General features: G+C 38.6%; 1 protein-coding gene and 1 pseudogene across 1 annotated transcript; both read left to right on the plus strand.

Moving 5' to 3' along the window:
• Window positions 1-1505: 1505 nt before the first annotated feature.
• On the plus strand, window positions 1506-5714 carry LOC121938255 (extracellular calcium-sensing receptor-like; annotated as a pseudogene).
• A 2519-nt stretch (window positions 5715-8233) lies between these two features.
• On the plus strand, window positions 8234-12720 carry LOC121938295 (extracellular calcium-sensing receptor-like). Its single transcript, XM_088078337.1, has 10 exons — window positions 8234-8273; window positions 8470-8635; window positions 8733-9027; window positions 9182-9268; window positions 9524-9793; window positions 9944-10150; window positions 10238-10513; window positions 10872-11099; window positions 11197-11320; window positions 11807-12720. The coding sequence occupies exons 1-10, from the start codon at window positions 8234-8236 to the stop codon at window positions 12718-12720; spliced, it is 2607 nt and encodes an 868-aa protein (XP_087934463.1).
• Window positions 12721-14710: the final 1990 nt, after the last annotated feature.

Genomic DNA, 14710 nt, shown 5'->3' on the forward strand with positions numbered 1-14710 from the left:
CCTATGGTCTGTGCCTGTGGAAATAGGAAATACCCCTCCATACTAGCAGCTGGTGGTGGTCTGTAGTTGCCATTCAAAAAGGAAAAGTGAGAGGTCATCTTGACACTAGTCATCACCATTTAGCACATCAGCAACCCAATACAATGTTGAATGAATATTCACCTTTCACCAGTGAACAACAAAACAAACCATCAGGAAACATTTCTGCAAGCGCTCATTTCTGCAATTGCTAAAGAAAACAATCTTGCCTAATATAAGGTTTGTTTCAGCCTCACTCCCTCTTGACTTTAGCTTTGTTTACATTCCTCACTTCCATTTCTCTTTTCGTGTGCTGAGCTGAACTGCCAGAGTATTTTCATTCACTGACAGGCTCCACTGTTGCCCACACAAATTCAAAATGCTAACTCAGTGGAAAAGAAGCTGACAAGGGGCGACGAGTGTTAAGTTGTGCATTCTGAAAGAAACAGCAACATTTCTTCACATATAGTACTGAAACATAATTGAAAAGAGGTATGAATTTTTCAAGTCACTTTTTAATCACATCTAGAGCAATATTTGTGAACTTTGTCAGATTTATATTTTTTTCGTAAAAAATATGCATAAGATAATGTCACTGTTGAATAAAAACGTTTTAAAAAAGTAAATCTAACTGTTAAATGTTGTATGTAAATGTTATATGTTAGATATTAAATCTAAATGTTAATATTAAATGAAAATCAGTTGGGCGCCATGTACACAGAACTTCAATACATCAAGCTCTCATTTTGGTACTTCTGCCAAGCAGCATAGTCAATTTGCATATTAGCTAAATATTTTGAATCATGAAATGAAGATGTAATATTTAGATTTAACATATACCATTAGATATAACATTTAGATTTAAGATTTAGATTTAACATATAATGCTTAGATTTAATAGATTTTGATTTAACATATAACATTTCGATTTAATATTTAACATTTCGATTTAAGATTTAATATTTAGATTTAACATATAACACTAAGATATAACATTTAATATCTAGATTTAATTTTAAAACATTTTATTTAACAGTGAAATGTTGCTGTTTCTTTCAGAGTGCACAACTTTACAACTGGCGACGCATAGGCCAACAGCAGCTGATTGGTTGGTGTGTCAGGGCCTTGAAGTTCACACAAGAAGAAAAAAGATGGCCATTATAATTAAAGAGATTTTGCCCTTTAGACTGTATATCCTTATACTCATAGTGTGAACATAACTATTTTTCTTGTGCTGCTTTGTTCATGTTTATTTTTCATTCTTATTGCACTTTAAGAGTTTTCCCTTGATGTGTAGATAAGACAAGAACATTACTTATCAGTCGTTAATTTTAGAATAATTATATTATGTTTGAGAGATAGAAAAGCAAGAAACTCCAACTTCACGATAAAAAATAATTAAGATCTTAAACATTAAAGTAATTAACAGAAAATACAGCACATAAATTATATATCTATGACATGCTGTGTCTGTCAAGCAATTTAATATGTGCCATGACCTGCCTCCATACGACTGCCCATGCCCTAGTGGGTGGTGTTGAAACAATGACATAACCACCAAAGGAGATGGTATAGCCCTGTGTATAAAATGAAGTTGCTGTGTATAAAGCTAAGAAACAGAAGTGAGGGAGGAGGACAGTTATGGAGACATTTGTACACACAGTTTTGTTCTTGTATGTTGACCTGATCCTGACTATGTTCTCTTCCTCCTCTTTCTTGTCAGAGTCTTCCTCTCTTTTCTCATCCTGTAAATTGAGGAGACAATTCTATTTTAATGGGGTGCACAAGCCTGGTGATGTGATTCTCGGTGGGTTGTTTGAGGTCCACTACACCTCAGTCTTCCCTGAACTGACGTTCACCTCAGAACCACATCAGCTCAGCTGCCAAGGGTAAGTTTTACACACATGTATTCATAAACAGCATGTACAGATGATTATAAATAATGTATTACTTTTTAGTGGTTGATCATGACATTTTATCTACCAGCTTTGATACTCCAGGGTTCAGGCACGCCATGACCATGGCTTTTGCTATTGATGAGATCAACAAAAACTCCAACCTGTTAACTAACGTGACTCTGGGATACAGTCTTTATGACAACTGTGCCACACTTGTAATCGGATTCAGTGCTGCATTGTCATTGGCCAGTGGTCGAGAAGAGCAGTTTCTGCTTCAGGACACCTGTTTGGGGACCCCTCCAGTTCTGGGGATTGTGGGTGATTCCATCTCAACATTCTCGATTGCCACCTCTGATGTGATAGGCTTATTTAGACTGCCCATTGTAAGTTTATTTTCTTAAAGTTCCAGCTTTTTCTTCAAGCCTTTATTTGGTTTGGAGTTATTTTTCAATTTATGATGCTAAATATTTAATAGATTAAATAATTTCTAGTAATTTGCATGAAAATTAAAACCTGTGTCCATACTATGTGTTTCAGGTGAGTTACTTTGCCACATGCTCCTGCCTGAGTAACAGGGGAAGGTTTCCATCCTTCTTTAGAACGATCCCAAGTGATGCTTTCCAGGTGAAACTCTGAAATAACAAATAAAAAAATGTGATTCGTAGAGATTATAGTGAGCTTTAATGTTCCTCCCAATGAAAGACATGATTTTGCCTTGTAAAGTAATCTACTTGACTTACTTTTTGAATCACAAATGACACTAAATGCACAGTGTAATGGTTTTAATAATATTTTTTATTGTGAAATATAAATCAGTTAGTTTCAAAATAAAGATTATCCTAAACTTTGTTCTAATCCCTTCACTCCCTAATAAATTAGGTTCGTGCTATGATTCAGATTCTGAGACGCTTTGGCTGGACCTGGGCAGGTCTGCTGGTCAGTGATGATGACTATGGACTCCATGTTGCGCGATCCTTTCAGTTGGACTTGACTCAGTCTGGTGAAGGTTGTCTGGCCTACACAGAGATTTTGCCCTGGGGTGACAACCCAGCTGAACTAAAGAGGATTATTGAAGTGATGAAGAAATCTACAGCTCGTGTGGTCATTGTGTTCGCACATCGGATCCACATGATTCAACTAATGGAGGAGGTATCTATCTCAGATTTTTTTTTTTTTTCTATTTACATTTTCTGGTCTATAATTTGTAGCTATTCAGTCCTACAAAGTTGATTGTATTTGCTCAATCAACATTAGTCTGAGAGATTAGTCTGTATAAATATTTAAAATTTTGCAATTCACAGGTAGTGAGGCAGAATGTGACAGGCCTGCAGTGGATGGCCAGTGAAGCATGGACAGCAGCTACTGTGCTCCAAACCCCCCGACTCATGCCATATCTGGGTGGCACACTGGGAATTGCCATTCGCCGAGGGGAAATACCAGGATTCAGGGATTTTCTGTTGAGAATACGTCCTGACATGCAGGACAATAATAATTTTGGCCATAGCATGGTACGGTAACCTTTCAATCAGATCTGTAATTACAATATTGAATGTTGTTACTTCTGTAAAGACTTTGTTTTAAATACATTTCAGGTTAGGCAGTTTTGGGAGCACACTTTTCAGTGTAGATTTGCTCCACCTCCAGCAGGTTGGGTAGAGGCTGGGGGAGAAGTGTGCACTGGTGATGAAGACCTAGAGAGTGTGGAGACTGAACTTTTGGATGTTTCCAACCTCAGGCCTGAGTACAACATTTACAAGGCTGTGTATTCTCTGGCATATGCCCTTGATGACATGCTGCACTGTGGACCAGGGAGAGGGCCTTTCAGTGGGCACAGCTGTGCCACCATGCAAACGTTGGAGCCATGGCAGGTGTGATATAAGTTGACACCCCACCTGTTTAGTTTTTTAAAAAATTTCTATTGCACCCTGAGCTACTCTTTTGAGGAAGTGATAGGCCTTGTTTAAGTCTTTGAGTTGAGACTGAATATTTAAGTGGCAACACAAAATAAAATGTATTTTCTTTTAATGTGACAAGCCAGTGGCAACAGTGGTTGATTAAATTTAGAGAGCTTACATTTTCATATTTTGAGTGCAGGATTTGAGGACTAGCATGAATAAATCCACAACCTATCACATAGAATATCTGAAAGCATGTGCACAATCAGGAACAGCATATTTTTCAATTCTCCTTGTCACAGTACTTATCTGTATTGTACCCCTTTATAGCTCACATATTACTTGGAAAAGGTCAACTTCACCACACCGTTTGGTGATCAAGTATCATTTGATGAGAATGGTGATGCCTTGCCAATATATGATATCATGAACTGGCTGTGGCTCCCTGATGGAGGAACTAAAGTTCAGAGTGTGGGTTTGTTAAGAAGTCGGCCTCCAGTGGTGAAGAACTCACACTTGATGAAGACAAAATCTTTTGGAACTTTGACTCGAAACAGGTTTCTTATTTTTATTGTTGTTTTAATCTTGTATGACATATGGTGACATGATTAAACGAGTAGACTAACAGTTATACAACTCTGCCAATCACTACAGCCACCCCAGTCAGTGTGCAGTGAGAGCTGTCTTCCTGGTACTCGCATGGCCAGAAAAAAGGGGCAGCCTGTGTGCTGTTTTGATTGTGTCCCTTGTTCTGAAGGAAAGTTCAGCAATAGAAAAGGTTGGTTTCATTATAAAATCATATCTTCAATTGTGGAATAAGAATTTATGTTCAGGAATAGTCCCCTTCGTCTTGGTGATTTAGACAAAGAAGCACCTTTCTACCGCCACAGATATCAAAATTCCTGGTATTGGTGGCCAATCCAACATGGCTGTCAGTGTTCACAGTTGTAAATGATCCTGTCTTTAATGCACTGTTTCCCTGTTTTCTTAGACTCCAGGAGTGCACCAGTTGTCCAGAGGACTTCTGGTCCAGCGCTCAACGTGACCACTGTGTTCCTAAGAAAACAGAGTTCCTGTCCTACCATGAGCCTCTTGGTATCTGCTTAACAACCACCTCATTAGTTGGGACATTTATCTGTGCTGTTGTATTGGGCATCTTCATCTATCACCGCAGCACACCCGTGGTACGTGCCAACAATTCAGAACTGAGTTTCCTACTCTTGGTGTCACTTAAGCTATGTTTCCTATGTTCACTGCTGTTTATTGGCCACCCCAGGCTGTGGACATGTCAACTGAGACATGCAGCATTTGGGCTTAGCTTTGTGCTTTGTATATCTTGTATACTGGTTAAAACCATGGTGGTTCTGGCCGTATTCAAGGCCTCAAAGCCAGGAGGTGGAGCCAATCTGAAGTGGTTTGGTCCTCTGCAGCAGAGAGGAACAGTTCTGGTTCTTACTTCTATTCAGGCAACAATATGCATCGCTTGGCTTGTCTCTGCATCACCAGCACCTCATAAAAACATGCAATACCACAATGACAAGATAGTTTATGAGTGTGTAGTTGGGTCAACTGTTGGTTTTGCAGTGTTACTGGGTTATATTGGCTTACTGGCTCTACTCAGCTTCATGTTAGCATTTCTAGCAAGGAATCTTCCAGACAACTTCAATGAGGCCAAACTCATCACTTTCAGCATGCTGATCTTCTGTGCTGTTTGGGTGGCCTTCATCCCTGCTTATATCAACTCTCCAGGCAAATATGCAGATGCAGTGGAGGTATTTGCCATCTTGGCCTCCAGTTTTGGTCTTTTGGTGGCACTTTTGGACCAAAATGCTACATAATTCTGCTGAGACCAGAGAGGAACACAAAGAAAGCAATCATGGGTCGTGAAACCCCCAAGACATAAAGCGAAACCTATGATGCTGTCTGTATTTTACTGTGCTTTACAACCTTAAAATAGCTTAGTTGGGTTTTAAAGTTTCTTTATATAAAAGAAAAAAGCAGAACAAAATGAAGAGGAATAAAGTTTAAAATGAATATCCAAGTGTTCTATTATCATTGCTTTTTTGTAATTTACTAATTCCAGGGATTTGATGGAAATTAATAAACAAAATCCATAGATGTCTGACTGTTAGGTAGTTTTTTGCTCTCTGTTGACTCAAAAGATTAGAGGCTATACTTTATTCCAAATGGCATAGGCTTGGCACTAGTCTCTCAATTACCCTTTCATTGGTTGTGATTTCTTGAAGCATTCACAATTGTGCTCTTCTCAACTGAAAATTCTATTTCTTAGGTTTGAAAAGACCCAATAACAATGTTAATTTAAATTAACTTTCAGGTAGAAAACCCTTGTGTCACTTCCATAAAATTAAATGGCGCTGAGCAAACGCTGCCTTAATTGTTATTTTGCATTCGACCAAAAGGACTGACACCATGAACCCTATTCAAAGACTTATACATGCCTGTGAAGAACACACACTGAAGACTGAATCCACCAAAGAAGGTGCTGTCACAGGCTGTAAAACTGAAAATTGCATTTGAACTCCAGTCAGCTGGCCACAGCCGATTTGACGCATTCCCCTGTCAACATACTGTAGTTCTTGGCAGTGACAGAAAGAAAGCAAGAATGCCATGTTTTGGGATGCAGGCTTTCATAAAGGGGCTGACCCTGCCTTTGCAACTCTGATCATTGGTCTGTTCCTTGAACAACATGGTGGTAGTTGGGCTTCTGTGATCTCTAGTGCCAGAGAGCACTTCTTACAGTGAAGCACACTAAATGTAGTCTTAAATCTTCAGGCCCAAACACACCAACAGACATCAGAGAGCTAGCGGCGATGAAAGCCCCATGCTGCATAGCCTTGTGTCGTGTTTGCCAAAAAGGTTGCATATGAACACATCTGGCCAACCACCCACAACAACAAGACCTATGGTCTGTGCCTGTGGAAATAGGAAATACCCTCCATACTAGCAGCTGGTGGTGGTCTGTAGTTGCCATTCAAAAAGGAAAAGTGAGAGGTCATCTTGACACTAGTCATCACCATTTAGCACATCAGCAACCCAATACAATGTTGAATGAATATTCACCTTTCACCAGTGAACAACAAAACAAACCATCAGGAAACATTTCTGCAAGCGCTCATTTCTGCAATTGCTAAAGAAAAACAATCTTGCCTAATATAAGGTTTGTTTCAGCCTCACTCCCTCTTGACTTTAGCTTTGTTTACATTCCTCACTTCCATTTCTCTTTTCGTGTGCTGAGCTGAACTGCCAGAGTATTTTCATTCACTGACAGGCTCCACTGTTGCCCACACAAATTCAAAATGCTAACTCAGTGGAAAAGAAGCTGACAAGGGGCGACGAGTGTTAAGTTGTGCATTCTGAAAGAAACAGCAACATTTCTTCACATATAGTACTGAAACATAATTGAAAAGAGGTATGAATTTTTCAAGTCACTTTTAATCACATCTAGAGCAATATTTGTGAACTTTGTCAGATTTATATTTTTTCGTAAAAATATGCATAAGATAATGTCACTGTTGAATAAAAACGTTTTAAAAAAGTAAATCTAACTGTTAAATGTTGTATGTAAATGTTATATGTTAGATATTAAATCTAAATGTTAATATTAAATGAAAATCAGTTGGGCGCCATGTACACAGAACTTCAATACATCAAGCTCTCATTTTGGTACTTCTGCCAAGCAGCATAGTCAATTTGCATATTAGCTAAATATTTTGAATCATGAAATGAAGATGTAATATTTAGATTTAACATATACCATTAGATATAACATTTAGATTTAAGATTTAGATTTAACATATAATGCTTAGATTTAATAGATTTTGATTTAACATATAACATTTCGATTTAATATTTAACATTTCGATTTAAGATTTAATATTTAGATTTAACATATAACACTAAGATATAACATTTAATATCTAGATTTAATTTTAAAACATTTTATTTAACAGTGAAATGTTGCTGTTTCTTTCAGAGTGCACAACTTTACAACTGGCGACGCATAGGCCAACAGCAGCTGATTGGTTGGTGTGTCAGGGCCTTGAAGTTCACACAAGAAGAAAAAAGATGGCCATTATAATTAAAGAGATTTTGCCCTTTAGACTGTATATCCTTATACTCATAGTGTGAACATAACTATTTTTCTTGTGCTGCTTTGTTCATGTTTATTTTTCATTCTTATTGCACTTTAAGAGTTTTCCCTTGATGTGTAGATAAGACAAGAACATTACTTATCAGTCGTTAATTTTAGAATAATTATATTATGTTTGAGAGATAGAAAAGCAAGAAACTCCAACTTCACGATAAAAAATAATTAAGATCTTAAACATTAAAGTAATTAACAGAAAATACAGCACATAAATTATATATCTATGACATGCTGTGTCTGTCAAGCAATTTAATATGTGCCATGACCTGCCTCCATACGACTGCCCATGCCCTAGTGGGTGGTGTTGAAACAATGACATAACCACCAAAGGAGATGGTATAGCCCTGTGTATAAAATGAAGTTGCTGTGTATAAAGCTAAGAAACAGAAGTGAGGGAGGAGGACAGTTATGGAGACATTTGTACACACAGTTTTGTTCTTGTATGTTGACCTGATCCTGACTATGTTCTCTTCCTCCTCTTTCTTGTCAGAGTCTTCCTCTCTTTTCTCATCCTGTAAATTGAGGAGACAATTCTATTTTAATGGGGTGCACAAGCCTGGTGATGTGATTCTCGGTGGGTTGTTTGAGGTCCACTACACCTCAGTCTTCCCTGAACTGACGTTCACCTCAGAACCACATCAGCTCAGCTGCCAAGGGTAAGTTTTACACACATGTATTCATAAACAGCATGTACAGATGATTATAAATAATGTATTACTTTTTAGTGGTTGATCATGACATTTTATCTACCAGCTTTGATACTCCAGGGTTCAGGCACGCCATGACCATGGCTTTTGCTATTGATGAGATCAACAAAAACTCCAACCTGTTAACTAACGTGACTCTGGGATACAGTCTTTATGACAACTGTGCCACACTTGTAATCGGATTCAGTGCTGCATTGTCATTGGCCAGTGGTCGAGAAGAGCAGTTTCTGCTTCAGGACACCTGTTTGGGGACCCCTCCAGTTCTGGGGATTGTGGGTGATTCCATCTCAACATTCTCGATTGCCACCTCTGATGTGATAGGCTTATTTAGACTGCCCATTGTAAGTTTATTTTCTTAAAGTTCCAGCTTTTTCTTCAAGCCTTTATTTGGTTTGGAGTTATTTTTCAATTTATGATGCTAAATATTTAATAGATTAAATAATTTCTAGTAATTTGCATGAAAATTAAAACCTGTGTCCATACTATGTGTTTCAGGTGAGTTACTTTGCCACATGCTCCTGCCTGAGTAACAGGGGAAGGTTTCCATCCTTCTTTAGAACAATCCCAAGTGATGCTTTCCAGGTGAAACTCTGAAATAACAAATAGAAAAATGTGATTCGTAGAGATTGTAGTGAGCTTTAATGTTCCTCCCAATGAAAGACATGGTTTTGCCTTGTAAAGTAATCTACTTAACTTACTTTTTGAATCACAAATGACACTAAATGCACAGTGCAATGGATTTAATAATATTTCTTATTGTGAAATATAAATTAGTTAGTTTCAAAATAAAGATTATCCTAAACTTTGTTCTAATCCCTTCACTCCCTAATAAATTAGGTTCGTGCTATGATTCAGATTCTGAAACACTTTGGCTGGACCTGGGCAGGTCTGCTGGTCAGTGATGATGACTATGGACTCCATGTTGCGCGATCCTTTCAGTTGGACTTGACTCAGTCTGGTGAAGGTTGTTTGGCCTACACAGAGATTTTGCCCTGGGGTGACAACCCAGCTGAACTGAAGAGGATTATTGAAGTGATGAAGAAATCTACAGCTCGTGTGGTCATTGTGTTCGCACATCGGATCCACATGATTCAACTAATGGAGGAGGTATCTATCTCATCTTTTTTTTTTTTCTATTTACATTTTCTGGTCTATAATTTGTAGCTATTCAGTCCTACAAAGTTGAGTGTATTTACTCAATCAACATTAGTCTGAGAGATTAGTCTGTATTAATATTTAAAATTTTGCAATTCACAGGTAGTGAGGCAGAATGTGACAGGCCTGCAGTGGATGGCCAGTGAAGCATGGACAGCAGCTACTGTGCTCCAAACCCCCCGACTCATGCCATATCTGGGTGGCACACTGGGAATTGCCATTCGCCGAGGAGAAATACCAGGATTCAGGGATTTTCTGTTGAGAATACGTCCTGACATGCAGGACAATAATAATTATGGCCATAGCATGGTACGGTAATAACCTTACAATCAGATCTGTAATTACAATATTGAATGTTGTTACTTCTGTAAAGACTTTGTTTTAAATGCATTTCAGGTTAGGCAGTTTTGGGAGCACACTTTTCAGTGTAGATTTGCTCCACCTCCAGCAGGATGGGTGGAGGCTGGGGGAGAAGTGTGCACTGGTGATGAAGACCTAGAGAGTGTGGAGACTGAACTTTTGGATGTTTCCAACCTCAGGCCTGAGTACAACATTTACAAGGCTGTGTATTCTCTGGCATATGCCCTTGATGACATGCTGCAGTGTGAACCAGGGAGAGGGCCTTTCAGTGGGCACAGCTGTGCCACCATGCAAACGTTGGAGCCATGGCAGGTGTGATATTAGTTTATACTGTTCCTGATAAGTTTTTTGAAAACAGCTGCTGCATTACGAGGTGTTACCTAAATAGATTTCAGGAAAAGAAAACTATGGCTGTAGTAGGTCAATTGATTCTCCCCATTGTCTTTAAATAAAGGACAAAATCAAGATTAAGTAAATTACCCTCTATTTCTTGTGACAAATCTAATTCATGGCAACAATAGTTGATGAAATTTAGAAATCTTACATTTGCATGTAAATCTGCACATTAGCACTACAATCTGTCACACAGAACCTCTGACTGCATATGCACAATTAAGATTTTTGAATTCCCTTTTCACAGTTTTTATCTATATTTTACCTTTTTTTGCAGCTTATGTATTACTTAGAAAATGTCAACTTCACCACATCATTTGGTGACCAAGTGTCATTTGATGAGAATGGTGACGCCTTACCAATATATGATATCATGAACTGGCTGTGGCTCCCTGATGGACAAACTAAAGTTCAGATTGTGGGGTTTGTTAAGAAGTCGGCCACGCGAGGTGAAGAACTGACACTCAATGAAGACATAATCTTCTGGAACTTTGACTCCAAACAGGTGACCTTCTTTTATTATTGGCTTTTGACTGTATGACACACAAATACTGAAACAAATGTGAAGAATAACTGTGACATAACGCTGCCAATCACTACAGCCACCCCGGTCAGTGTGCAGTGAGAGCTGTCCTCCAGGTACCCGCATGGCTAGAAAAAAGGGGCAGCCTGTATGCTGTTTCGACTGTGTCTCTTGTTCTGAAGGAAAGTTCAGCAACAAAACAGGTTGGTGTCATTTTAAAATTTTATGTTATCAAGTGGAAAATGAACTCGAATTTAGAAATATTACCCTTCTTGATGGCCAGATGATGCTGACAAGAAAGCACGTTGCCACTCCACTGGAGAATCACAGTATATTTCCTGGCATTGGCACTGGCCCACCCAACCTAACTGTCATTTATCACAGCCACAGTGTTCTTGCAGCAACAACCAACTAATATGGTATAATAGGCAACTTGTATCACAATCTCTTTTATTTTTTTGCATATTGTACAGCCCTAATCGGAGGAGCGTATTATCCTTAGAGTTTAGTAGAGGACATAGCCTATGCGAGATAGAACCCTTGTGTGTATTTCCATCTGCTTTCTACACAGGCAATGTGAGTTGTGACAGAGACCACAAGAAATGAAAAAAATGCCTGTTCTAATTTGCGACAGTAGGGAATTATTGTAAAAAGTTGCAGGGACAAAAATAATCTCTTGTTTTTTTTAGATTCCATGGAGTGCGCCAGTTGTCCAGAGGACTTCTGGTCCAGTGTCCAACGTGATCACTGTGTTCCTAAGAAAACGGAGTTCCTCTCCTATCATGAACCTCTGGGCATCTGTCTGACAACTGCCTCATTGCTGGGCACATTTATCTGTACTCTTGTCCTGGGCATCTTCATCTATCATCGTAGTACACCCATGGTACGCACCAACAATTCAGAACTTAGTTTCCTACTCTTGGTGTCACTAAAGTTATGTTTCCTTTGCTCACTGCTGTTCATCGGACGTCCCAGGCTGTGGACTTGCCAGCTAAGACATGCTGCATTTGGAATCAGCTTTGTGCTTTCTGTTTCTTGTATTTTGGTGAAAACCATGGTGGTTCTGGCCGTATTCAAGGCCTCAAATCCAGGAGGTGGAGCCAGTCTGAAGTGGTTTGGTCCTTTGCAGCAGAGAGGAACAGTTCTGGTTCTTACTTCTATTCAGGCAGCAATCTGCACTGCTTGGCTTGTCTCTTCCTCACCAGCTCCTCATAAAAACACTCAATACCACAATGACAAGATAGTTTATGAGTGTGTTGTTGGGTCCACAGTTGGTTTTGCAGTGTTACTGGGTTATATCGGCTTACTGGCTGTCTTCAGCTTCCTGTTAGCATTCCTAGCAAGGAATCTTCCAGACAACTTTAATGAGGCCAAGCTCATCACATTCAGCATGCTGATCTTCTGTGCAGTATGGGTGGCCTTTGTTCCTGCTTATGTCAACACCCCAGGCAAATATGCAGATGCAGTGGAGGTATTTGCCATCCTGGCCTCAAGCTTTGGCCTGTTGGTTGCACTGTTTGGACCAAAATGCTACATAATTCTGCTGAGACCAGAGAGGAACACAAAGAAAGCAATCATGGGTCGTGAAACCCCCAAGACATAAAGCGAAACCTATGATGCTGTCTGTATTTTACTGTGCTTTACAACCTTAAAATAGCTTAGTTGGGTTTTAAAGTTTCTTTATATAAAAGAAAAAAGCAGAACAAAATGAAGAGGAATAAAGTTTAAAATGAATATCCAAGTGTTCTATTATCATTGCTTTTTTGTAATTTACTAATTCCAGGGATTTGATGGAAATTAATTAACAAAATCCATAGATGTCTGACTGTTAGGTAGTTTTTTTGCTCTCTGTTGACTCAAAAGATTAGAGGCTATACTTTATTCCAAATGGCATAGGCTTGGCACTAGTCTCTCAATTACCCTTTCATTGGTTGTGATTTCTTGAAGCATTCACAATTGTGTTCTTCTCAACTGAAAATTCTATTTCTTAGGTTTGAAAAGACCCAATAACAATGTTAATTTAAATTAACTTTCAGGTAGAAAACCCTTGTGTCACTTCCATAAAATTAAATGGCGCTGAGCAAATGCTGCCTTAATTGTTATTTTGCATTCGACCAAAAGGACTGACACCATGAACCCTATTCAAAGACTTAAACATGCCTGTGAAGAACACACACTGAAGACTGAATCCACCAAAGAAGGTGCTGTCACAGGCTGTAAAACTGAAAATTGCATTTGAACTCCAGTCAGCTGGCCACAGCCGATTTGACGCATTCCCCTGTCAACATACTGTAGTTCTTGGCAGTGACAGAAAGAAAGCAAGAATGCCATGTTTTGGGATGCAGGCTTTCATAAAGGGGCTGACCCTGCCTTTGCAACTCTGATCATTGGTCTGTTCCTTGAACAACATGGTGGTAGTTGGGCTTCTGTGATCTCTAGTGCCAGAGAGCACTTCTTACAGTGAAGCACACTAAATGTAGTCTTAAATCTTCAGGCCCAAACACACCAACAGACAACAGAGAGCTAGCGGCAATGAAAGCCCCATGCTGCATAGCCTTGTGTCGTGTTTGCCAAAAAGGTTGCATATGAACACATCTGGCCAACCACCCACAACAACAAGACCTATGGTCTGTGCCTGTGGAAATAGGAAATACCCCTCCATACTAGCAGCTGGTGGTGGTCTGTAGTTGCCATTCAAAAAGGAAAAGTGAGAGGTCATCTTGACACTAGTCATCACCATTTAGCACATCAGCAACCCAATACAATGTTGAATGAATATTCACCTTTCACCAGTGAACAACAAAACAAACCATCAGGAAACATTTCTGCAAGCGCTCATTTCTGCAATTGCTAAAGAAAAACAATCTTGCCTAATATAAGGTTTGTTTCAGCCTCACTCCCTCTTGACTTTAGCTTTGTTTACATTCCTCACTTCCATTTCTCTTTTCGTGTGCTGAGCTGAACTGCCAGAGTATTTTCATTCACTGACAGGCTCCACTGTTGCCCACACAAATTCAAAATGCTAACTCAGTGGAAAAGAAGCTGACAAGGGGCGACGAGTGTTAAGTTGTGCATTCTGAAAGAAACAGCAACATTTCTTCACATATAGTACTGAAACATAATTGAAAAGAGGTATGAATTTTTCAAGTCACTTTTTAATCACATCTAGAGCAATATTTGTGAACTTTGTCAGATTTATATTTTTTTCGTAAAAAATATGTATAAGATAATGTCACTGTTGAATAAAAACGTTTTAAAAAAAGTAAATCTAACTGTTAAATGTTGTATGTAAATGTTATATGTTAGATATTAAATCTAAATGTTAATATGAAATGAAAATCAGTTGGGCGCCATGTACACAGAAATTCAATACATCAAGCTCTCATTTTGGTACTTCTGCCAAGCAGCATAGCCAATTTGCATATTAGCTAAATATTTTGAATCATGAAATGAAGATGTAATATTTAGATTTAACATATACCATTAGATATAACATTTAGATTTAAGATTTAGATTTAACATATAATGCTTAGATTTAATAGATTTTGATTTAACATATAACATTTAGATTTAATATTTAACATTTCGATTTA

Source organism: Plectropomus leopardus, chromosome 6 (assembly GCF_026936395.1).
Source record: "Plectropomus leopardus strain MGB_pleo_1.0 chromosome 6, ASM2693639v1, whole genome shotgun sequence".
In the NCBI taxonomy this organism is placed as follows: domain Eukaryota; kingdom Metazoa; phylum Chordata; class Actinopteri; order Perciformes; family Serranidae; genus Plectropomus; species Plectropomus leopardus.